This window comes from Canis lupus, chromosome 22 (assembly GCF_003254725.2).
Source record: "Canis lupus dingo isolate Sandy chromosome 22, ASM325472v2, whole genome shotgun sequence".
NCBI lineage: Eukaryota > Metazoa > Chordata > Mammalia > Carnivora > Canidae > Canis > Canis lupus.
Window position 1 is genome coordinate 57,512,103 of NC_064264.1, and position 25,796 is coordinate 57,537,898.

Here is a 25,796-nt window from a genome sequence, read left to right on the forward strand (position 1 = left end):
CCATAGCTCTGTGTGGTTGGGAATATGCCTGTGTGACTTTCCTAGTTAGAAACTGAGAAACAGAAGTATTGAAACAATTTGGCCAGGTTCACATAGTAACAGACAGTATATAGAGAGCTTTAGCTCTGGCCTCCGAGGACACATGCAGTGTTCTTGCCACATATATTCCCCAGTGATACCTGCAAGGTGCTCATTGAAGTTTTCAGAGAACACACTGTCATTCTAATTTGACTAACTGGAAGACCGACCTTTTCTGTAAAAAAAAAAAAAAAAAAAAAAAAATCATGTGAATTTATTGTTAATATTGCCAAAAATGTGTTATTATTGAGCATGTGTGTGTTTGAGAGAGAGACACACACATCCCCACTGCTTTATATATAAAATGCGTTTGCCTGTAATGAGCACATAAAAGTGCATCTTAGCAGTCGACAAGTCAGTGCTTGCTTTCTGGACCTCTGATGTAAATGCCACTGTGTCCCTTCATCTAGACCACTGCCATCCGCTCCTAAAGCATCATCCGTTTCCCAGGATAAGCAGCATCCTCTCTCATCTCCTCGTCCCATCCTTGCCTCCCCTGCAGGCTGTTCCCACACAGAAACCAGATCAACATCTCTTCTCCATCAGAATACCCTACAAGCTTTCCTTCCACTCAAAGAAAAGCCCAAAGTCCTACATAGAGCCATGCCATGACCTGCCCCCACCACGGCCCCTGCCTCGGTTCCTTTGCTTTTGTTCTCACGCCTCCTTATGGTCCCACCATATTCCCACCATGTATACTCTCCCCATCTTTTCCACTTGGAAAATTGCTCTGCAGGTCTCTGCTCAAGTCATCCAGCAAAACAGCCTTTCCTGGCTTGCCTTATAGCATATAGCAGCCTATCACCACTACTCTACAATCAACTTGATTTTCATCTGGCTTCATTATAGTGTGCGGGTGCCACCAGATTACAGACCCATGTGATTATGTTCTGCTTATTAGACTATCTGCTCCCTGATAGCGAGAACTGGGCATATTCTCAGCAGCCTGTTGTATCTACAATGCCTGGGGAAGTGCCCAGGACTTGGTAGATGCTCAGTAGATTGATTGAGTAGGGAAGTTAATGCATCAACTTAATTAATTAATTAATGTCTGATGCTATGATTGCCCTTAGGGGTGCAGAGGTTCAGAATGCATTCTGTGACCATATGGAGTTTAGTTTTCTAAGGGAGAAAAAAAAAATAAACCACTGATTACAGCAGACCTAGAAGAGGAGTAAACTGGAGGTAGTGGCAGAGGACCATACTGAGGCCACTCCTGACTTGAGAAAACAGTTCTGACATCGTCTCCAGCCCTCTTGATCAGACATAATTACTCTTTTTTCCAAGATTTCCTAGTACATGACCCTTGCTTCTGCTACAGATTGTGTCATGATGGGTCATAATTAATGGATAATGTGCCTTTTCTTTCTGATAGATTGAATTTTCAAAAACTGTGACTGTCTTAGATACTCTTATATCTTTAGTGTGTGATGGTGTGATGTGTAGGAAATACTCGATATGTCATCCATGAATGAACGGATGAATGAATGGGATCCAAGAACATAAGGAACCCTTTGGCTAATGAGAAGTCCGTTATTTGAGGCCCAGGTCATAGAGTATAAAGACTCAGAAATGGTGGAAGCAGAAGGAAAATGAAATGAGAGGATTAAAATGATAAGGCAGAGGGAAACACTTATTAACTCTCTGTTCACTGCAGATATGTTGCATTTTCATACTGTTAGGCATGGGCTGCGAGCCTCAGATAGAGGGATGGTGGAGCTCGAGTGCACGTGAGAAAGCCCAGGGATGGCCAAGAGACCCCAGGCTCAGCGCCGAGTCTCCTCCTTCCTGGGGTGCCTGAGTAAATAAAAGCAAATGAAAAATTGTGAGTTGCCAGAGAAACAAAATTACAGGGTTTCAACATGCCTTAGGTACTGAAAAAGGCAATTTCACCATCTGAAATGTCAAGTGTGAGCATCTCTACTATTGGCCCCACTTATGGGGCACCCAGTGTTATGAAGCCTGATGTGTTATCAGCATTGAAGCTCTAATTATAGATGCTTAGATCAACGCCTTTGGGAAAAAGGCAGCGCATGTTTGTGTGGGCCATCGAGAAAAAGCTGTGGAATTTGGTGAGCTTTCCAGACTTTTGTTTATTTAACTCAATTATCCTTCATTGGGTTCCTGATTTGAAGTGTAGATTTTGGTACATTTCTCTTAGAAGTGCCAGGAGAACTTTGATATTGGAGATTAGCAATTCCCATCCTGTGCAGGTAGATATCTGAGAAGCAGGTTTTAGTATATTTTGTCATATAAAATCTTTAATTTTATCTTCTTTTAAAATTTTCAACAAATACCCCTGGATTGGCTTGTTTACCTACCCTTCAGCAAATAATTTATGTATCAGACAGATAGCAGGTGCTAAGCCCTATGATGGATGGAAGGGAAGTAATGACAGCAGGTGACAGTATCTGCACCCCAGGAGGGCAATATAGATGAACACTCAGATTGAAATCTGTGGAAGAAGTATGATATTTGTGGATTTGGAAACAGAATCACATAGGTTTTGCTAAACCACTGCCTAGGGTTTTATATTATGATATCTAATAAATGAGCTCTCGAGAAGGAGCTCCTGAGGGTGGCCAAACCCTCTCGAATGAAACATGAAATGCAAATTCTTTTAGTCTTGTCCTGTGACAGCAGCAGACCACAATGAAGCTTAAGTGGAATATGTTAGAAGTAGGAACTGCTCTTTCTTTGACCTGGTAAATTCTCGTTTAACATAAAGACAGGCCTTTTCCCAGTGGAGACCCATGTAGGTGTCAGAAGTATTGAGCTACAGCAGATATGCAAATACGTTCATGACATAGTGGTAAATATCACATGCAGGTTAGAGAATGATATATAAAGTACAGACAGGTAGATGAGATGAGAGAGAAGGGGGAGCATCTTTTTCAAAAGTGGAGAAAATCTTGGAAGCCTAGACAAATTTTTAACAATGACTCAGGTTGGGGAAAGGAGACAAAGTCCTTGATTTTACATGTCTGCTTCTTTTTTTAAAGTTTTATTTATTTATTTATTCATGAGAAGACACAGAGAGAGATTGAGGTAGAGACACAGGCAGAGGGAGAAGGAGGCTCCATGCAGGAAGCCTAATGTGGGACTCGATCTTGGACCCCAGGATCACTCCCTGAGCCAAAGGCAGACACTGAGCCACCCAGGGGTCCCTACATGTATGTTTCATATAATAAAAGAAATTAATAAAAAGTAGTGATGAGTGCATTTTTATTAGAGGCTTAAATTCTGTTTTGATCACTTCCTGCTCTTATAAGAAAGTCTGGTGTCTGAACTGGCTGCTCATTGGGCTTCACTGTACACATCTTTCAAGTTTCAGGCACTGGAGGAAGCGGAGAAAATTAGCAAATTAATGCAGTTGCAGCTGTTCCACATCTTAGTATCTTTCAGAGGGAAGATTAAAATATTATATTTTGAAAAGAGTCAGAATATTAGGACTGTGGAGGAAATGTTTAAAGAAAGATTTTATTTATTTATTTATTTATTTATTTATTTATTTATTTATTTATGTATTTATTAGAAAGATTTTATTTTAAAACTGGTCTAGAGGTTAAAGAGCAAAAATGGGGCAGCCCGGGTGGCTCAGCGGTTTAGCACCACTTTCAGTCCAGGTCGAGATCCTAGAGACCTGGGATCGAGTCCCATGTCGGGCTCCCTGCATGAAGCCTGCTTCTCCCTCTGCCTTATCTCTGCCTCTCTCTCTCTCTCTGTCTCTCATGAATAAATAAATAAAATCTCTAAAAAAATAAAAATAAAAAAATAAAGAGCAAAAATGTTCAATAGATGTGTGGTGGGTGACCATGTAACTCTACCCTCCTTTGCTCTTGAAAGCAAAGGGAAAAAGCTATGAGTGTAAGTGTTGGTGAGAAAATGAATCATAACAGAAGAAAATATGCCCTTTCCAAGGGGCCTTTCCTGGAAGTTTCTTGGGTGATGAGGAATGGGGGACATCCATACAGGATGTTGCAACAGGAAGCAGAGATATAATTGAAGGAACAAGATGGACACAAAAGGATAATGTCAATGAATAGGAGATCCCAACCATTGTTATATCTGAGCATGATGCTGGAAAGTGTTGGAAAACCAGAAGCAGAGTTTCCATGGATTGGAAATAGTGACTCCTTTAGATTTTTCCAAGGATGTTATTAAGACTCAAATTTCTGACTGGACTTTACTTTTTAAAATCCAACATCTCTTTGGTCTTTGGAAATCATGGCATCCATAACTGGAAGGCCCAAATCCAGAATTTTTGATCATGAATACAGTACCCATCTGAATCTTGAATGAAAGTGATACCCTTGTTCTACATGATGGTTATATTTTTATTTGGACTGCCAGTGCTCATGACTTGGGGGGGTGAGAAGGCAACAAAAGTGTAATTTCTGGCATTTCTCAGAATGCCACCAGGAACTGAGGGGAGTGAATTTTCAACTTTTGAGTAAATATATAACACAAGACTAGTCATTCAGCAGCAAATTCTAAAAAATTCCCTAGTAAAGGTACCAGTTTACCAGTGAGATTTGTGTTTTGTGTTGTTTTATCTCTGCGACAGTAGAACACTATTGAAATCAGAATCCTTCACGACAGGGTAAAGGCAGAAAGGTGAAAATTTTTTTACAGATGTCTTTGAACTGGGAGCCCTTCTGAGAAAAATCCTAGTCGACCAGCATTTAGAGCACTGGTACAGAGCCTTTCCTATGGGAACCTGGAAGTTGCACCCAGAAAGGTTTTCCCTGAGGTCGCAGTCTGAAATTCACCCTCTCAGAAAGGCTTTGCATGCCAAATGACAAATAATTCCCCAAAGAGCTATTTTCATTCTTCCTCCAGATTGTTCATGCTGTTTCCCACTTTGGGGTGCTCCTCAGAGATCGCCCCATAGTTCAATGGACTTCCCTATCATACCTCTTTTGACTGCGTTGCCTTCTTGAATTTGGCTATTAACTGGGGACAATATATAGACCATATTACCAACTCTCTGGCTTGGCACAGTCTTGGGTACGTGGTAGATCTTCAATGTATAGTTAATGGATTATGAATGTCTCAGCCCCTGTGTCCCCCACCAAATCCTTCAAGACTTGTGCTGAGAGTGTCCCATACTGTAGTGTCCAATTCTCTTTAGTCTATTGGGTACCCTCCACTGTGAATCTAGAATGCTCTGAACACCCCCAATTTCATTCAACTGGGTTGTCAGTTTCCCCAGAGCAGTTACTATGTCATTGAACATTACATGTACATTGCCAAGCACTGTGCCTGGAATAGACTGTTGCCTAATAAAATCTTGGTGATTCAAAGTGAGGCAAACCAATGTTGTAGCTGAAGAAGCAGAGCCTATATTCACTTAAAAGGATAAAAGAATTTTTTTTTAGGATAAAAGTTTTATTAGGATTTATTTATTTATTTATTTATTTATTTATTTATTTATTTATTTATATTAGGATTTTAAAATTCCTGGATGTGCATTAGTGGTACATCTGAATCACTTTAGTAATAGCCTGTTTTATAATTAGGTTTTGGTTGAATTGGCTGGAAGGTATGTATGTTTGGAATGCAGGTGGAAAACAGTAACTATGATCCAGCTCAGAGAGTTCTGGTGAGGTAATCTGGAGAGGTAATCGGTATGGCAAGGTAATCTGTAGTACAATGATTTGCCAGCGAGAAGAAACGCCATCTTCTCTGGTTTATAATGGGATTATGTCTGGATGAGCCACGTAAGTTGAATTAAAAATGCATTTGCTACTGCGCACTGTAGCATAGCCTAGCCTACCTTAAATATGCTCAGAATACTGACATTAGCCTACAGTTGGGCAAAATCATTGACCACAAACCCAATTTTCTAATCAAGTGTTGAATATCTCATGTAATTTTATTGAATTCTCTACTGAAAGTGACACCACAGAAGAGTTGCATGGATGCAGAATGATTGTCAGTGTATGAGTTGTCTTCGCTCATGACGACGTGGCTGCCTGGGAGCTGCGGCTGCTGCCCAGCATCGTGAAAGGGGCTTGAACTGCATGTCACCAGCCCCAGACATGATCCAAATTCAGAATGCTTTCACACCTTCGTAACGTCAAAAACTCATAAGTTGAGCCATTGTAAGTCTGAGACCATCTGTACATGAAAAGCGAAAATGAGAAGTATGTTCAAGATGACTTTATAATGAGTACGAGCCTTCAGTGTGAGATGATGGCAGAGAAGTAGAAGTGATTTTGTACAGATCTAGGCACTGGCTGAGAGGAGTGGCCAGTGGGATTGATGTTCAGCACAAGGGGCCATATGGAAGTTCTAGAGAGATTTCAAAAATTTTAAAAATTGAAACAAATTCAAATTCATGTTCCTACTGATACAGATCTCTCTGTGTGTGTGTCTCTGTCTCTGTCTTCTCTGTCTCTGGTTGTAAAAAAGTTTTTGAACTACTGAGAACCCATAAATACAGGTCAAGGAAAATGGACAATATTAATACAAATTGATTGTATAAGGCATATTGCTTCCCTTTTCCCCACAGCTTCCAGAGAGTTCAGAGATAATTTCTGTTTGTTTGTTTAATAGTAGAACTGTGCTTAGCATCTGATATCCACCCAATAACTGATATCTAGATCAAATTAGATGTCCTGGTAACACTTTGCTAGTCTCTTCTACCCTAGTGGTTTTGAAATCAACATAGAGGAATAAAAAGGGAAGTGTGCCCTGAAGATGTATAGACATTGGGAAATGTGAAGAGGTCTGACCCATGTTTCAAAAAGAAAACCAAAAACTTGCAAAAGATAAAGTTCATGTATGAACCAGGGAATTTACTGTGTGAATTCAGTGTTCATATAAAGCTTTTGGTTTTCTGAGTGATAAATTTCAAAATTGTTCAGGACATGCTCATTAGACAACCAGAACTAAAATACAGGAGCACCTGGGTGACTGAGTAGGTTAAAAGTGTCTGCCTTTGGCTCAGGTCATGATCCCAGGGTCCTGGAATTGAGCCCTGCATTGGGCTTCCTGCTCAGTGGGAAGTCGGCTTCTCCCTCTCCGTCTGCCCCTCCCCTTACTCCTGCTCTCTCTTGCTATCATTCTTTCTTTCTCAAATAAATAAATAAAAATCTAAGAAAAAAGGAACTAAAATACATAAAATATCCTTTATGACAAGATGTAAGGAAAAGACAGAACATTTTAAATTTAAGATTGTCTGTATTTGTTATTTGGTTTCTATGTTTTTTAGGGTCTTTTCAGCTCAATCAGTAACACATACTGTATTGGGGTTTGTGCACTGAGGCACGTTACCTTTGTTTTTGTTTTTTGTTTGTTTTTTTCAAGAATGTTTTTTTTTTAATAATAAATTTATTTTTTATTGGTGTTAAATTTGCCAACATATAGAATAACACCCAGTGCTCATCCTGTCAAGTGCCCCCCTTAGTGCCCATCACCCATTCACCTTGACCCCCCGCCCTCCTCCCCTTCCACCACCCCTAGTTCGTTTCCCAGAGTTAGGAGTCTTCATGTTCTGTCTCCCTTTCTGATATTTCCTACCCATTTCTTCTCCCTTCCCTTCTATGCCCTTTCACTATTATTGTGAAAATGTCAATGTTACCCAGGGCAATTTACATGTTTAATGCAATCCCTATCAAAATACCATGGACTTTCTTCAGAGAGTTAGAACAAATTATTTTAAGATTTGTGTGGAATGAGAAAAGACCCCGAATAGCCAGGGGAATTTTAAAAAAGAAAACCATAGCTGGGGATCCCTGGGTGGCGCAGCGGTTTGGCGCCTGCCTTTGGCCCAGGGCGCGATCCTGGAGACCCGGGATCTAATCCCACATCGGGCTCCCGGTGGTGCATGGAGCCTGCTTCTCCCTCTGCCTGTGTCTCTGCGCCTCTCTCTCTCTCTGTGACAATCATAAATAAATAAAAATAAAAAATAAAAAAAAAGAATTTGAAAACCATAGCTGGGGGTTTCACAATGCCAGATTTCAGGTTGTACTACAAAGCTGTGGTCATCAAGACAGTGTGATCCTGACACAAAAACAGACACATAGATCAATGGAACAGAATAGACAATCCAGAAGTGGACCCTCAACTTTATGGTCAACTAATATTCGATAAAGGAGGAAAGACTATCCACTGGAAGAAAGACAGTCTCTTCAATAAATGGTGCTGGGAAAATTGGACATCCACATGCAGAAGAATGAAACTAGACCACTCTCTTGCACCATACACAAAGGTAAACTAAAAATGGATGAAAGATCTAAATGTGGGACAAGATTCCATCAAAATCCTAGAGGAGAACACAGGCAACACCCTTTTTGAACTCGGCCACAGTAACTTCTTGCAAGATACATCCACGAAGGCAAAAGAAACAAGAGCAAAAATGAACTATTGGGGCTTCATCAAGATAAGAAGCTTTTGCACAGCAAAGGATACAGTCAACAAAACGAAAAGACAACCTACAGAATGGGAGAAGATATTTGCAAATGACGTATCAGATAAAGGGCTAGTTTCCAAGATCTATAAAGAACTTATTAAACTCAACAGCAAAGAAACAAACAATCCCATCATGAAATGGGCAAAAGACATGAACAGAAGTCTCACAGATGAGGCACGTTACCTTTGTTTAGAAACAATTCCAGTGAAAGAATGCACTCCCTGAGAAGGTGTGGACGGCTGAGTTAGTGTGAAGAGTGTCCTTGTCACTAATCCTTGGCAACTCAATAAACAGTCTTGGAGGAAGGCGCTATCTGTGGTGTTGCTCTCTAAGCATGCTTTAGGAGGCAGAATGCAATGTTTTGATAATGGACTGGGATATTGGGATTTAGTACTTTAGCGTGGATCCAGTCTTGGTGGCAGCAAGCCCCAGGGGGGCGGTCATTAAAGGAAAATGGAGGTTTCTGGAGTCCTGGAGGGAAGACACTTTACACTTTCAGAGAAAGTGAGTAACCACTGTTGCTGATGCACTTGGACTGTGGGGATGACTGTGATTGTAGTCTCTAACTTTGATAAAAGAGGAGAGTGACCCTTTTGGGGGGAGAAGAAGGGTAGTATGCAAGGATAGAATGATTCTTAGAAAGAAGCAGAGTAAGGTGAGTGGGTAAGAATCAGTAAGAATCAGTAAGCTCAGAGGAGCCTGGCTGGCTCAGTTGATGGAGCACGGGACACTTGATCTTGCAGTCGTGAGTTCAAGCCCTACATTGACTGTAAAGCTTACTTTCAAAAAAAAAATAATAATAATTTCAGAAAATGGCCAAGCTTTTTCAGGGCCCAATGGGAGAAGAATTGTGTCTAGCATGGAGAAGGCTGCAGGAGAGCCTGTGTTTCCAGAGAGATAGATTTAGGTTCTGTGGACATTTCTAGGTGAGGAGAATTTCTTCGAAATGGACTAGGTTCCAGAGGTTCACTAGAAGGAAATGCAGTGTGTGGACTTGAGGGCCCTGGGAGAGGGGCAGATTGATTAAGAGGCTCAACAATTCATGGTGGGCTTCACGGGCACTTGGTCCACATGGTCACTCTGGCTTTGTGCTCTGCAGAGCCCGTGCTTGGTTTCATGCTGTCACCATCTTAAAATTCTTAGTCATTTTTAAAAAAAGATGTATTTATTTATCAGAGAGAGAGAGAGAGACCATAGAGGAAGGACAGAGGGAGAATCTTAAGCATACTGTGCACTCAGCACAGAGCCTGACATGGAGATTGATCTCATGACCCCAAGATCATGGCTTGAGCTAAAATCAGGAGTCGGATGCTTAACCAACTGAGCCAGATGTCCCAACATTCTTAGTCATTTAAAAAATTTTTTATATTTTTAAATTTTTTTAAAAAATATTTAATTTATTTATTTATGAGAGACAGAGAGAGAGGCAGAGACACAGGCAGAGGGAGAAGCAGGCTCCCTGCAGGGAGCCTAATGTGGGACTCGATCCCAGAACCACAAGACCATGACCCAAGCCAAAGGCAGACACTCAACCGCTGAGCCACCCAGGTGTCCCCCTAGTCATTTTTTAAAAAGATTTTATTTATTTTATTTATTTATTCATGAGAAACACAGAGAGAGAGAGAGAGAGAGAGAGAGAGGGAGACATAGGTAGAGGGAGTAGGAGGCTTCCCCATGGCAGGAACCTGATGCAGGACTTGATCCCAAGACCCTGGGATCATGCCCTGAGCTGAAGGCAGACGCTCAACTGCTGAGCTACCCAGGGCCCCTCTTTGTCATTTTTGAATAAGAGACTCCACTTTTTCATTTTGCACTGGGCCTCACAGATTATGTAGCTTGTCCTGACTGGACCAAAGAGGCAGAGGAAGGTGATGGGGGGAGCCAGGAGCCTTGGCTCCAGGAGGCCAGGGGAGACAACTGGTAGAGTCAGAGCTTTCTGAAGGGGACTTAGTGGTGGTTCAACCACCTTCTTGGTGCTCTGAACTGTTGCCAGAAGTCGGTTGAAATGATGAAGAACAACCTGAATCAGGAGGAAGATTTGCTAGCTGGAAGAAAATTCTTTCTAGTGAGAATGAGGTTTACTATCTAACAATAATGTTGTAAGAACATTGTAACAGGAATGTTCAACCATCATAATCTTTTCAGACAAGTGTGATTAGAAGGTATTTATTGCTGTCAAATTATTATTCATGATCCTCTGAAATGTGAATCTCAAAATTACATTACTTGAGAGAAGCTCATATCATTTTCCACACTGTATCTAATTAACTCTTTTGGTAAAAGACACCAAAAAGCCAAACTGTAGGTATCTTTGAATTGTAAATGTGGATTCCTGAGGTGCAGGTTGAGGGTATCTTGACAGGTCACATCACTGTTGATTTTGCAGTGAGTTATCAAAAAGATAAAGAGAGCAGAATAGGAATTGCCTGCACATGAATTGCCTGAAAGAAATTGGATCCAGGCCCCAATTCTAAAACCTATTTATTGATCCTTTATACTCTGATCCTCATCTTATTAGTCATTTTACCCAAACCTGCAGCTACTGTGGATGGGGCCATGGGTCATAGTGTCCTCATTACTGTTACACATGATGCAATATATCACATATGCAAAGATCTTAGTTCAAAACTGAAACTAATCCCTCAGAGTTCATGTGTGCCATTGCCCTGGTGCTTCGTGTATCCCAAACCTGATGCCTGTGTATATCTTCCTTCATGTCGAACCTGCACGGTGATTTTGCACTGCACTGACTGTACGTGCTTGAGACTGCCAGGTACTGGAGGAAGATAGGAATGTTCTTTCATGACTGTATTATGATTGTGAACCACAACTCATAGGTCTGTTTTTTTTTTTCTTTCTTTTTTTCGTGAAATGTCAGTTCAAATATACTTTTTTAAGATTTTATTTATTTATTCATGAGAGACACACAGAGAGAAGCAGAGATATAGGCAGAGGTAGAAGCAGGCTCCTCACAGGGAGCGCAATGTGGGACTCAATCCCAGGACCCCGGGATCACGACCTGAGCCACAAGCAGACCCTCAACTGCTGAGCCACCCAGGCGTCCCTATCAGTTCAAATCTTGTCCCTGATTTTAAAAATTGGACTCTCTTCTAGTTACTAATTTTAGTGCAAATTGAAGAATAAGAAAAATATAAATCAATCCATGTAGTCCCCATTTCCAGTGCTATCAGTCTGTTGGGTTATTATCTGGAGATTGCCCATGGCTCATCAATGCTCTGGTCACTTAAACTCATTTTGTGCTCTGTCTCACTTTGTGTAATCCACATTACTGTCTTCAGGTTCACCAGTCTTGTCTTCTGTGACATCCAGTCCATTGTTGATCCCATCCGTTGGGTATGTTTTTTATCTCAGCCATGGTAGATCTCATCTCCAGGCATTAAATTTGAGTCTTTTGGCTGTCTTCCATGTCTCTGCTTACCATGTTCAACAGTTTCCCAGTTTTTTGAACATGTGGAATGTGGTTACCATAACAGTTTTAACACACAGATTCTAACACCTCATTCTAACAGGTGTGTCGCTTCTAGGTTGGTTCCCATTGATCACTCTTTCTCCTCCTTGTGGGTCCTAATTGTTTGGTTTCTTGTATATCTGGTCATTTTTTCTTGAATGCTAAATGTAGTGGATTTTGCCTTGTTGGGTACTGAATATTTTTAGACTTTTTTTTTGACAATTTTATTTATTTACTTGAGAGAGAGAGAGAGAGAGAGAGAACACAGAGGGAGAGGGAGAAGCAGGCTCCCCGTTGAGCAGGGAGCCTGACGAGGGGCTGGACCCTAGGACCCTGAGATCATGACCTGAGTCAAAGTCAGATGCTTAACTGACTGAACCACCCAGGTGCCCCTGAATATTTTTATATTTCTGTAAATAATCTTGAGCTCTGTTTGGGGGGCATTGAAGTTATTAGGAAGCAGTTTGATTTTGAGTTTAATGTTTCTAGGTGGGAGTAAAGCAACATTCAGCTCAGGGCTCATATCCCCCTCTGGGCCCCTGCACAGTACCGCATTGATTAGGCGAAGGGAACTTATTTTATGCATCTAAATCCTATAAAAAGCATATATGTTTCAACCCAGAAATTTTACTAATAAATATTTAGCTTATTTAGCTTAGATCCTTTAAAAAACCTAGTTTAGCGGGATCCCTGGGTGGCGCAGCGGTTTGGCGCCTGCCTTTGGCCCAGGGCGCGATCCTGGAGACCCAGAATCGAATCCCACGTCGGGCTCCCGGTGCATGGAGCCTGCTTCTCCCTCTGCCTGTGTCTCTGCCTCTCTCTCTCTCTCTCTCTCTCTATCTCTTTGTGACTATCATAAATAAATAAAAAAAAAAAAACTAGTTTAGCAAATATGCATTTGACACTAATGTCTACCTATAGATATAAATATTTGAAAATTAGACTTACACTGGGACTGGATAATTAATAAGATCCAGGGCAAAATGAATATGTGGGATTCTTCAATAATTATTAAAAATTTATGATGGTGACAGTAGAGCATTCAGCCACATGCACGATCCATTTAAGCATGACTACAGAGATCATGCACTCTCGGAATCAGCTCTGAGTTATAATATTTGTATGAGTTTTACCTAGAAATAGTAAATCAAAAAATAAAAGTAAAACAATTTCCTGGAGAGTTTGATTTAGTAGACCATGAAATTTCTATAAAATATATTGATTCAAATTTATGTTAGAAGATTTTAGAATTACAGTAGGTAACTGTTAAAAGCTAGCACTGTGGAGTTTTTAGTTGTCTTATGCAACCAGGCTGAAGGTAGCATTTATAGGATGGGAGATGAGTTTGGTAGGACCATGAAGGCTCTTCTCTATCTTGGATGCAATAAAGTGATAAAAGTTTATTCTTTGACAAAATTCAATGACAAATTATGTCTGTTGTAAAGCAGAAGTATCATGTGATCAAATCTGTATTTCAGAGAGATAATTGTGGTGAATGATTGAAGATTTTCTAGTAATCCTGTCTACAAATGAGGAAGACCCAAATAGTGAAATTTTTCCCTGTTCTTAATGTCTGTCCTTAGTTTTATTTCCACTGTCTGTGGACACCACTTCCCTTGAGTCATCCATCCTCTATATGTTCCTTACTTATAGGTTAGTTGGAGAACATTTAGCCCCATTTAGCCTCACTTCTCAGCCTCTAAATTGGCATTGAAGTTTTTATCCATGGACATTTGCAGTAAACCTTATCATAGTTCAAAATATTTTCTTTTTTTTCCCCCTTTCTTTCAGTGTGCTCGGTATGATAATGCCTTCATCGCAGAGATCCTGATTGACAGAGGGGTCAATGTCAACCACCAGGATGAAGACTTTTGGACACCAATGCACATTGCCTGTGCTTGTGACAACCCTGATATTGTCCTGCTGCTTGTATTAGTAAGTAAAGCAACTCAGTTTATTACCATCTGAATGTTTGATGGTGTATAAAATGCTTTATACTTTATTAATATTTCACAGTATGTAATACTTTGGTTGATAATATATATATATATATAATTAATATATATAAATTTATATATATATATAAAATTAATATATATATAATTATAAAATTAATATAAATTTTATATATATATAAATTATATATATATATATAAAATAATATATATATATATAAAATTAAGGATGACATATATATATATATATGTCATCCTTAATTTTATTGGAGTTACAAGATAATTAGATACTAATGTTGTGGGTCAGAGTTCATCAAACAGATTGTGTGGATGTCATATGAAGCTCTACTCCTCTGACTTTTTTTCTGGGAAATTATATGCCTTAATACTTTGCAAGTGAGTCCTAACTAAAATGGTTTCATAAGTGTTATTTCTTTCAATCCATTCTCTTAATTTTGAGCCAGTTAGGCATACAGTAATGAGATATGGCAACTTTTGAATCTTATTCTCTTGCTTACATCTAGTAAGTCCCTGTCTACAACATTTCTTTACAAGAAAGTGAAAACATGGGGCACCTGGGTGGCTCAGTGGTTGAGTGTGTGCCTTTGGCTCAGGTCGTGATCCTGGGGTCCTGGAATCAAGTCCTGCATTGGGCTCCCCCTCTGCCTGCGTCTCTGCCTCTCTCTGTGTCTCTCATGAATAAATAAATAAAAACTTAAAAAAAAAAGAAAATGAAAACACTAGAGCTATTTGATGCTATTGCTTTCGATTATAGCTTAGACCTTGACATTGATCCTCACAACATATCTTAATTATTTTGGAACTGAGATTTGGGATTTTTTTTCCAGAGGGTTTAACTCTAACAAAGATTTTGAGAAATTATTTTTAAAAACATGCGCATCTCAGTGTCTGGTGATGGGGCTTTTCTTTGCCAGACAGGGTTGAGAAATAGAAACTGGTTTTATTTGAATGATCATGGAGTTAAATCTTTAGTTTTCAAATTAGCATGTTCATGATTCTGCAGTGCCTCTTTTCTCACATCATGTACAAAGTTGTATTTCTGATAGTTATGTTCTGTAATTACCTTCATTTGCTAATCATTTAATTTATATTTATTGATTACTGTTTTTTTTATTACTATTTTTGACATAATTCCTGCCCTTGAGGAAATTACAACTTATTCATTCATTCAAGTATTTGTTGAATAACCACTCTGTTCTAGGTGCTATGCAGTGCAAAAAGACATTTACATTATAGAATATGGCAAAACCAAACAGGAGCAAGCCAAGTAAGGATACCACTGAGGCATTTGATTAGTGGATTAAGCAAGTCTGACTAGTCTCCTTGCCAATGTGTAATAGCCAGTCCAGCCATCTATCCACAGAATATCTTACTTTTAAATAAATATAGATGAAACACATTGTTATAAAAATTGTAATTCCTATAGGAATGTGTTCCTGTCAACAATATCAAAAGAAATACTTGTCTTCTTTCCAGAATTAAATACCATTGTATTTGATTCAGTGCTGCATGCCCAATATTCTTTCCATTTTCCAAAGATTATTGATGAATGAGAAACTGGGTAGGTACTTGAGTGCCTTCTTTCCTCTACTAAGAGAATCTGAGTGAACAGAAATAGCAAAAATCCCTGCCTCTTGGAGCTTACATTCTACTGGGGAGAAGCAGGAGAAAACAAATATGTAAATGAGTGAAATATACAGTATGTCAACTAGAGAGAAGTATTAGAAGGACAGGAAGAGAGGAGTAGAGACTATTAAGGGTGGCCACAAGTAGAAGGGGACACATGAATCATAAACCACATGAAAATGTGGTCAAAACTGGAACAGGGCAGAGGGAAGAGCAGGGGCAAGCTCTGTGGAGGCGTCTTGTGTTTGTGGGACAGCAAGGAGATCAGAGCAGCTGGAGGGTGACGAGAGGCAGGCAGTGGTGCTGAGCTAATCCCACCCTGGGGCAGGGTGTCGGAATCTTCTTTCACCCCAGGTGAATCAGGGATCCTTTGGAGGGTTTCGGGTGGAGAAGTGACATGATCTGACTTGTGTTTGAGAAGATCACTCTGGCTGCTCTGTTGAGACCAGACAAAAGGAGGGAGGGGCGGCATGAGGGAGCATGTAGCAGTCTGTTTTCACCCCTCAGGTTAGACGTGGTGGAGGTGTGGGAGGTGACTGGCATTTGGATACTTTGAAGGTCAAGTTGTCCGTATTTGGCGTAGAATTGGATTTAGGGCTTGGGAGAAAGGACATGAATCACAGATAACTTCCACTTTTTGGTCTGAGGACCAGAGGGTTGGAATTTGTGTTAAAAGCATTTGAATCATCTTTTTCAAGTTTCTCAGGAAATCATTTTCTATAAGAACAGTTTTCAGTGAGTTGAGAGATAATGATGTGTTTTAGCTTTCGTTAAGTAGAGATGTGTGTGCATGTGTGAGTTGCCATCATAGAATGCACAGCGTTAGAACATTGCTATTTTAATTGTATCACAAATGGTTTGTGTTTATGGAGTAGGCTTAGGCACTGTGAATGTTGTCAATACTCTTTCCAAATGATCTCCAAACTCTAGGAGATACTAATAATTGACTTTTGTACAGCTTTTTCTATGTGTCTGATATCTTTCTACATGCTTTATAGAGATAAATTTACTTAGTCTTTATGAAACCCTATTACATATATGCTGGCTTTCTCTGCCTTGTGTAGGTGAGGGACAGATGCTCAGAGATGCCCGCCTATGTGCTGAGGACCAGAGAGTATTAGCAGAGACAGATTTGGTGTCATAACCTGAACTGCCAGCCCGTCTGATCTGCTGTCATATTACTAATGATAGAATTTATATAAGCTAGAAGTCTCTAGAGCAGACTAGTAAAATAGTGATTCCCATGCAATATCTTACATTCCCCTTTAAAAGCACAGCTTGCAAACTGATTATTTAGAATTTGCGAGGAAAGTCAAGAAATATTACATATGCACTTGATTCTTGCTATTCGCAGTAGGTAGGTTCTGTTAAGTCACCACAAACACTGATGTAGTGAATGTTGGACCACGGCTCCTGGGGAAGTTCAGCATTCACTTCCTGCAAGGCCTCTGGTCACAACATATTTGTCAACAGATCTGTACGAACCTTGTTTTATATGTCTTTCTCTTTAAAGAGACCTTTAGAAACATATGCTGTTGATTCATAAACATTGACCTTGTGGCCAATAACCCTGTAACTCATGCCTGCGGAAAGCCTCACCACACACGGATTTTTCTCCATAAAGTGCATCAATAGCCTTCTTGTACTTAGAAGCGGTAGGAAGCACTTCAGCATCATGCTTGGGGCTCATTTTAAACAACCAAATCGCCATCAAAAGGACAAAAATGTGAAAAATGTGACACTAAATAGACCACGATGAAGACTTTATTTTCACTATGAAGGTGAAATAAGAAGGCATGGCATTGTCTTGTGGGACCTCCCTTGCAAACGTGTGCGCTGGATGGCCAGAATTTTCACCACCCTGTGCACGTGCATGAATGATCCTGGAAGTGTAGCCCTAGTATTCATTTTGGTATTACAAAAAAATTCAGCAAACAGACAAATTTGCAAGTGTGGAATCTGTGAATAATGAGAATCCATTGTTTTTATTACTAAGGATCCATTGCATTTACTACTAAGCAAAACAATTGATACTTTTTAGAATTTTAAGTGCGAAATAGAAATCATCTAAATCCAGTATATTTTAGGAGTTGAGTGGATCAAAAAATGATGAATTTCTGTGATAAATTTTCAAAATTTATAGAAAAAAAAGTCTCATTATTTTTAGTTTCCAGCACATAGTTGGATAGGGTTTTAGTGTTTCCTAGAAGTTTTATAGATATCTCACTGGACATGTAGAGCATTTTTATGATGTGAGCAATACACTTAGTATATAATACTTATTTTTATATAAAGAAATCTGTTATCAGAGAAGTTACATAAAAGAATAATATCTCAAATCTAAATGTTTGGGTTCCCCCCAAAATAAAATTTCAAGATGATATTTTTTATATTTATATATAATTATGCATGTATTTAATTATATATAATATACAGTATAATTCTACACTTGTCCCCTGAGAATTTTCTTCTACTTACTTTATTGTTGAGCATCTCACATATATACATTTTTAGTTTTCATTCTACTTTATCTAGTCTTTAAAATAATTTCTAATTTGCTCCACATTCAAACACTGATGTTCTATAACTCAAAATTATATCTAGTTTTTAAAAAATAATTTCAAGGTAATTTGCATTTCTCAGATTTTAAGAAACTTTTCTATTAATAATAAATCACAAAGGCTGATAAATGATTAACTCAAATCATGTCAGGTTTTATTCTCTCTAAAATCTTGATCTCATATTTATCCTGACATGTTTATGTATGTATATTTCTAGCCTGTTGTATCAGTGCATATATACCATGACTAAGTGCTTGCAAGATGTGCTCCAACTCTGCTCAATGCCTTGCTTGTGGAGGAAGGGAGTGTAGGCTTGTCTTTGCTATCTCTGCCATGGGACTGCTTAGAGAACAGTCTCTGAGTACACTTGCTCAGTTCTCCCATCTTTTCTTATTAGACTTTGGATAAAAGATTTGCATTTATTTCAGTTTTCTGATTTTCCACATCTGATTTTGCAATGTGGCCACAGTTGCTACATTACTCTGCCCTGTGAGTGATTTCAAACCCGGGGCACATCTGCATGTTTTAACAGTCCATTGCATTTGGAACCATAGGAAACACATCCCTTTAATTTGATATTAATTATTTTGAAAGGAAAATAATCTGATTGAATAAAACACTGTAGGATGCTTCTACTTGAGAAAATAATTTACCTGTCTTAGTGATAAATCAATCCTCTTAGACAGAATTTCTCTTTCTTACTGAAAAACTTTGGGAGGATATAATTTGATATTCCACATGTCCTGGAATTATTTAATAAGCCTTACTCCATAAAGAGTATCTATTCAATGTGGTTACAAGAGATGAGTAATGGACAACAGAAGGATAAAATGTCATTTTAATTAGTTTTATTTTTCAAATGGTGAATTAATTCTGTTCCATAGTACCAGGAGACCTTTCACGGTATTTTTACTCCTTGAAATCAGAAGGTGTAGGGAAAATTTTAGCAGATGGATAGTCATTTACCAAGTGAGGCTCAGCAATATCTTTATCATTGTTTCACTCCAGTAACAATGGAATGATTACTGGAAATTGCTCTGAATGTTTTCTCAATCCTTGGCCTTTTGCGAATGAACATCTGATGTTCATAATTTTTGTGCCTATTGGATGAAGTGTGTCATGGACTGTGTCTAATGGGCAGCATGGAACCAGATCATTTTAATGGGTGCTGCAGGTAACTGCCAGAAGTGAATAATTCTGTCATAACCGAGATAGTTAATGATATTTCAAAAACATACTGCTTACTTTGTGTTAGGTAGTTTAGATTGATAGATCAAAACGAACTCCTTGCCAAACATTACTCATTAGTTGCTTAGACTATTCTTGGGTTAAACACTATATAAAAATTTCATATTGTTCAGTTATAATTTATCCTTTTTATCGCTTTGATTTGTTAAATACTAGGACATGAGATATGCCCTGCTATACACAACTGATGAATTTTTGAACCCTACATCTGAAACTAATGATGTATACTATATGTTTACTAACTGAATTTAAATAAAAAAATAATAAATAAAAGTTAAATGATAAACCACAAAGAAAAGAAAAGGTGATACCCCTCCCCAGAAAATGAGCTATAAATCCAGATGGTTTAAGCCAAGTCTGATTTTCTAATAGGAGGTGTGGCAGAGGACATGGCGTCATTATCAACATTTTATGTAAATGACCCCACGTGCAGAATTTAATCTCTTTCTTAGCAGATTCTCTTGCCTTCAGCTTCACTAACAAAGTAAATTTTCAGGCTTGAATGCCTTCAGCTTCTACCTAACAAACTAACTGTTGATTTTTTTTTCCCTATTTATTCACAGCCTTTGTTCCATTCTGAAAACTCATTTGTTTGCGTGCCTAAGCTGAATTCCCCTTCATTCCCTCCAGACTCTACTAACTTCCACCTGTTGAAGGATTTCTCCATCACTTTTCCATTTCCATTTCCATGGTTTTTCTATTGGACTTCTATAAATTCATAGTTATGTCGCAGGATCTTCCATCAATTAAAGAGCTAGGGAAAAACCCAATTAAATGTCTTTCCTGTAATTGCCAGGATATGTAAGTGCCAACCCCATCATTTTTATAGTCAAGCTTCTCTGAAGAGCAGTATGCTTTTGCAGGCCTACTTACCACCCCCCGGGCCACACTTCACTGTGGTCAGGCTGCCTGCTGCCCATGCAAGGATCCCAGTGTGGTCCTTGCCAAGAACATTTTTGACATTGCTGTGATAGATATCATTGTTTATTCTACTTAAACTGTCTCACTAGATCTAAAGGCAAATGGGTCAAAGAAGAAAATTGGGCAAATATCTGTTTTTTTACTCAAGGTTATATTTTGGGGGCTGATCAAAGTAAGAAGTTCAAAGCAGCTACTCTGGCTTCTAAGCTCTGTTCATGGCCATTAAACTTAAGAGCCTCTTTGCTTTATTGAGGTGTACTTGAAAAATTAGATTGCATATATCTTAAGTGTACAACATGATGCTTTGATAGAAGCATATTTTATGAAATGATGACAACAGTCAGGCTATTAACACATCCAGCACTTCACGTGGTGACTGGTAAATTTTTTTCTATTGTGATAAGAATGCTGAAGATCTACTGTCTTAGTGAAACTCAAGTGTACAGAACAATAGTATTGCTTACAGTCACCATGCTGTCCCTGGGCTCCTCAGAGCCTATCTATCTGTGACTGGAGGCTGGTACTCTGACCAGCAGCTCCCATCTCTGCCACCCCAGACCTGGGTAACCACCTTTCTCCTGTTTCTATGAGTTTGACTTTTGTTGTTGTTCTTATATTGTGTTTTTGTAAACCTATCATTTCCTAAACCTTCCCATCACTAAAATCTATGGTAAAAATTCATCCTCACCTATGGTGGAAATTCTCACTCAATAGTCACAGTGATTAAGACCATAAAAGTATTTCAGAAAAGAGGCAATAATGGGTGCTTCATGATAAGTCTATAACTTGGCATAAAATTTGAAGAGTGGAGAACTAAATTACATACCTTTCATAGACATCTGGCAGAAATGAACCTTGAGTTTTCTCTCAGGCTTGGTAAGTTTGAGAAACACAAATTTCCACATCCAACATCTAAGGAAAACTTCCCTAAGCCTCCCTATTCATTTGTTTAAGCTCCCATTTTTAGTAAATTATATTGGCTCTTCAAAAGTTCTTTTCATGATAAATAACATTTTTATCTATATTTAAGACAATTGAAAAGATTTAACAATTTGCATTAATATTGTAAAGCATTTAGATTTACTTACTTTCTGAATATCCTTTTAGTAAGATGTTTTATTTTTCTAGTTACAGAAGCAATTCACACTTATTTTAGAAGCATTGGAAAATACGGAAAAACCAAAAGAATGTAAAAGTCATCCACAATCCTGCTGGTTAGATAAAGTCAATGTTTCTGTTTTAGTACATGTCCTCCTATGTGGGTGAGTGTAGCACACATGTAATACTTGGATTTGTGTTATATGTATATATTGTCTCTCTCTCTTTTTTTTTTTTTTACTTTTAAAGATATTTATTTATTTGAGAGAGAGAGTGTGAGCAGGGGCAGGGACAGAGGGAGAGAGAGTCCCTATTTAGCCAGGATCCAGCCATGGGGCTCAATCCCAGGACCCTGAGATCATGACCTTAGCAGAAATCAAGAATCAGGCACCTAACTGACTGAGCCACCCAGGCATCCCACATACTGTCTCTTTTAAATGTCACAAAATTATTCCATGCTTTTAAATATTTTGTCCAAACATATATTTAGCAGCTGCATAGTGTTCCAGAGTTCAGATGCTGTAATACTTCTGGATAACTTTAGCTGTTTCCAGTTTCTCACACTAAGAAACGATGAGTAGTTCGTAACTTAAGAGAGCTGTTATTTTCAGTGGAACGTAGTTATCAGTTTTATTTCCTCCAGGAGTGAAGTGGAAAGTGTTGAACTAAGAGACCTCTGAGGATGTGTATGGATGTCTGTATGTCTGGCTCTTTCTAAACTAGGTGCACTCAGCTGAAGGATTTTTCTAGCTGCTACCAGCTGGAGTTCAGCAAATGAATTACACCGTGATGCTCTGCTCTAGGACGCTCCTCTATGAGATAATGGGCCAATGCTTCTGGAATGTTCCTAATAATGCATCAGTTGGAAGAGTGACAAAACAGTTACATCCAGAGCCCTAGCTGAGAAAGGTTGTGCCATCATGGCCCTACTGTGATCTCACATGGGGCCTGGGCTACTGCTGTCTGGTCAGAGACACCTGGTAGGGTTTACTTAGTGAGAAGCACCACATAGCATTTCTGCTATGCTCCGTTTCTCCCTCTGACCTTATGTTCACTGCCACAGCTCAAGAGAGGCTTTGCCATGATGCAGTAGTGCCCCTTTGTGTACTGTAGCATGGAGTCATTATACAACATGATTGACTTTCAATTTGAAATGCACCTGCCATGTAGATGGAGAAGGAAAAGAAAGGAAAAACCAGAAGAAGGGCCTCTGTGTTAGTGGGTGCAGATGGAGGTGAAGGACATGTAAGAGAGATACATGGGGCTGGATGAAAAAGATGTAATGATAAAATAGTAAAAGATGGACTGAGTCTCATTTTCAGGTAGGTAGAGTTAACAATTTTAATGCAAAAATAAGTCAGTCTATCAAATGTTGTGGAATTCAGAGGAAGAGGATTCTGATTGGAACCTGGCACAGTCCATTTTGGACGAGGAGGCAGGTAGAAAGTCAACTTCACGATATTGATGAGGGGACCCATATATTCTTTATTTGGTGACAACATGAATAAGGCTCAGAGTTCAGGATGGTGAGTTGTTGACAGTTTTGGGTTTTTCTTGGCTAAATGACTGTGATACATGGAGTCCCAACAAAAGAGCTATCAGTCTCTAAATCAGTAGTATCTTGAGTGGCGGGAAATACCATTAAAATTGCTATCTGTGAAATTGTCTCTTTCAAATATACGCTAAAGTGGAAGAAGAGTTACAAGCTTTAGCCAGCCCTTGGCGTGGAGAAACAAGGGCATGTGTTAGGAGGCTTAAAACGACTTCCCCCAGGAGCTGATCACCAAGGTGAGACCTGAAGGAGGAGCCAGGTGTGTTAATCAGATGGAAGGGGAGAACAGAACATCCCAGACTGTTGAATAGCCTGTGTACAGACTCCTTGATGAGATGAGAAAGGGCAGGTCTAGAGGAGGCGAGGGCTCAACTGGAGAGAGTAGAAGGAGCATGACAAGGAGGAAGAGGTAGTTGGGACCCAGTCAGACACAAGGGGAACCTGGACTAGAACCAGCGATGAGCTATACATGAGGATGGGTAGATATGTGATCAGATTGTCATGTGGAAATTATCTCCCTTAGCATAGGGATGTTAGCATTGCAGCTTCAGTGAGGGGAGATGAACGTTTGGACCAGGGTGGTAAAGGGCATGAGCAAGTATGGCAGATGGTTATAGAACAGTACAGATAATATGGTTCTGTTTTATAAGACATAACAATATATTCATATGATCATATATATATATATGCATTTGTAGTTGTATATAAGTACAATGTAGATATTTTTGTAAAACTGATCTCATGGGACACCTGGATGGCTCAGTAGTTGAGCGTCTGCCTTTGGCTCATATTGTGATCCCAGGGTCCTGGGATCTAGTCCCATATTGGGCTCCCCACAGGGAACCTACTTCTTCTGCTTATGTCTCTGCCTCTCTGTGTGTGTGTCTCATGAATAAATAAATAAAATCTTTAAAAAAACTGATCTCATAGTATCCATTCCACTTTACAACCCATAATATTTATGTATTAACATGACATAAATATTAAAATTTATCTACTAGATGTTTGCTAATTTATCCTTTATATTACAATGAGAATATTGAATACGGTGCCATAACAATTGCCTTAGAGATTTTTGTAAAATTTCTAAAATATTGGTTCCCATGAATATAATAAATTTAACCTTTAAAAGAAACTTCAAATGTTTTTAGAAACTTGTAATTTAAAATGGAAATTCTACCTATTGGAAAAAATAGCACATTTTAGCATGGCCCTGAATATAAAAGCATTTTAATGGGCTATTTATTACACTACAAGAAAATTCTGGAGGAAATATAGTGCATTAAACCAATATCAATTAAGTATTTACCCACTTTAAGCACATTACATCTGTGATAAATTTAGTATGAGAGCAGTGTTTTGAAATTTTTATCTTTGTCTTTAGAATATTCCATTTCTAGGGGATCCCTGGGTGGCGCAGCGGTTTAGCGCCTGCCTTTGGCCCAGGGCGCGATCCTGGAGACCCGGGATCGAGTCCCGCATCGGGCTCCCGGTGCATGGAGCCTGCTTCTCCTTCTGCCTCTCTGCCTCTCTCTCTCTCTCTCTCTCTCTGTGTGACTATCATAAATAAATAAAATTTTAAAAAAAGATTAAAAAAAGAATATTCCATTTCTAATGCTGGAAAATAGTTTATAATAGAAGTTTCCAACACTTTATTTATTTATTTATTTATTTATTTATTTATTTATTTATTTATTTATTATTATTTTCCAACACATCTTTTATGATTGGAAGATATGGATAGATCAGAAATATCTGTCATCCAAGTTCCTACAGTCACACTTAGAGATGATTTCATGATAACGTTGGTGTTAGAGTATGATTGTTTCAATAGTAACTTAGTGCTGCTACATCTAGGCACTGCCCCATCAGACCACATACAGCCACTTACTGAAAGGGAGATACCTTGATTTTTGGTTCAAATTGTATTGTTCTCAGTTTTTATTCCCTGTAGATTGATGACCGGTGTCCGATGCAGATTTGTCCCATCTATGTGTCCTCTAGGTAGAGCTTGCTTAGGAGTTTATATTTTACTAGTGATGACTTGCGTTGAACTCCTTCTGTAAAAGATCACTGTTATGACGACCTCTTAGTTCTGAGGCATTTAGATTTCCCTACAGTCTTTTCAGCTAAAGAGAAGAGAAAATGTTGAAGTCATTTCCATGAGCATGAACAGATGGAGAAATGTGGTCTTTTGAATGTAGTCATTAGGGCACCCTGGAAGAACAGACCTGGCTGTCACACTAGCTACTAGATGTGGGTGACAGAGTATTTTTTTTACTTAATTCAGAACCCATCCCAGGGAGTTGGGTGCAGTGTTTATTAATAAATCAAGCTCCACAAAGTCAGAAATTCCTTCACAGTCAAATATAAAGAAACATTCAATCTTTAAACCATGTTTGAAAAGCACGTTATTGTACCAGGATGGTGCAAACTACTCATTTATTTTGAGGAGGTTCATAAACATCAGACCGTGAACAGTGCATATCTCTGACCAACGCTTTTATGTAATATCTTTGCTGTCATTCATGATTCTTGACACCCCTATTTCTTTTTCAACGTTATCTCTTTTTACAGCAACCAGATCTGGGTATTTTAATATTACTAAATATATGATGTCAGGTAATTTATACTTTGGATTTTTTCATATTCAATAAAGATATTATGAGATCTACACTTTTATGTATATATGTAATTTAATTCAGAAAGCATGAGTGAGGACATGCCAAATGAAAATCACTCTGACAGATTTTGTAGGCTATGTTCTCTTCAGGATGAGTCCATTAAAAAAAAATCTAAACTTTCTGAAGATTTTTACTTTAAGAACTGTATAACTTACAGATAATAT

The 25,796-nt window shown here is 38.8% G+C and overlaps 1 protein-coding gene across 1 annotated transcript in view; it reads left to right on the plus strand.

The window, feature by feature from the left end:
* The window catches only part of MYO16 (myosin XVI), a 481,094-nt gene that overhangs the window by 75,922 nt on the left and 379,376 nt on the right, over window positions 1–25,796 (plus strand). Inside the window, exon 4 of the mRNA XM_049099266.1 lies at window positions 13,758–13,901. Within this exon, the coding sequence (XP_048955223.1) occupies window positions 13,758–13,901 (144 nt within the window). The remainder of the gene's footprint in view (window positions 1–13,757; window positions 13,902–25,796) is intronic.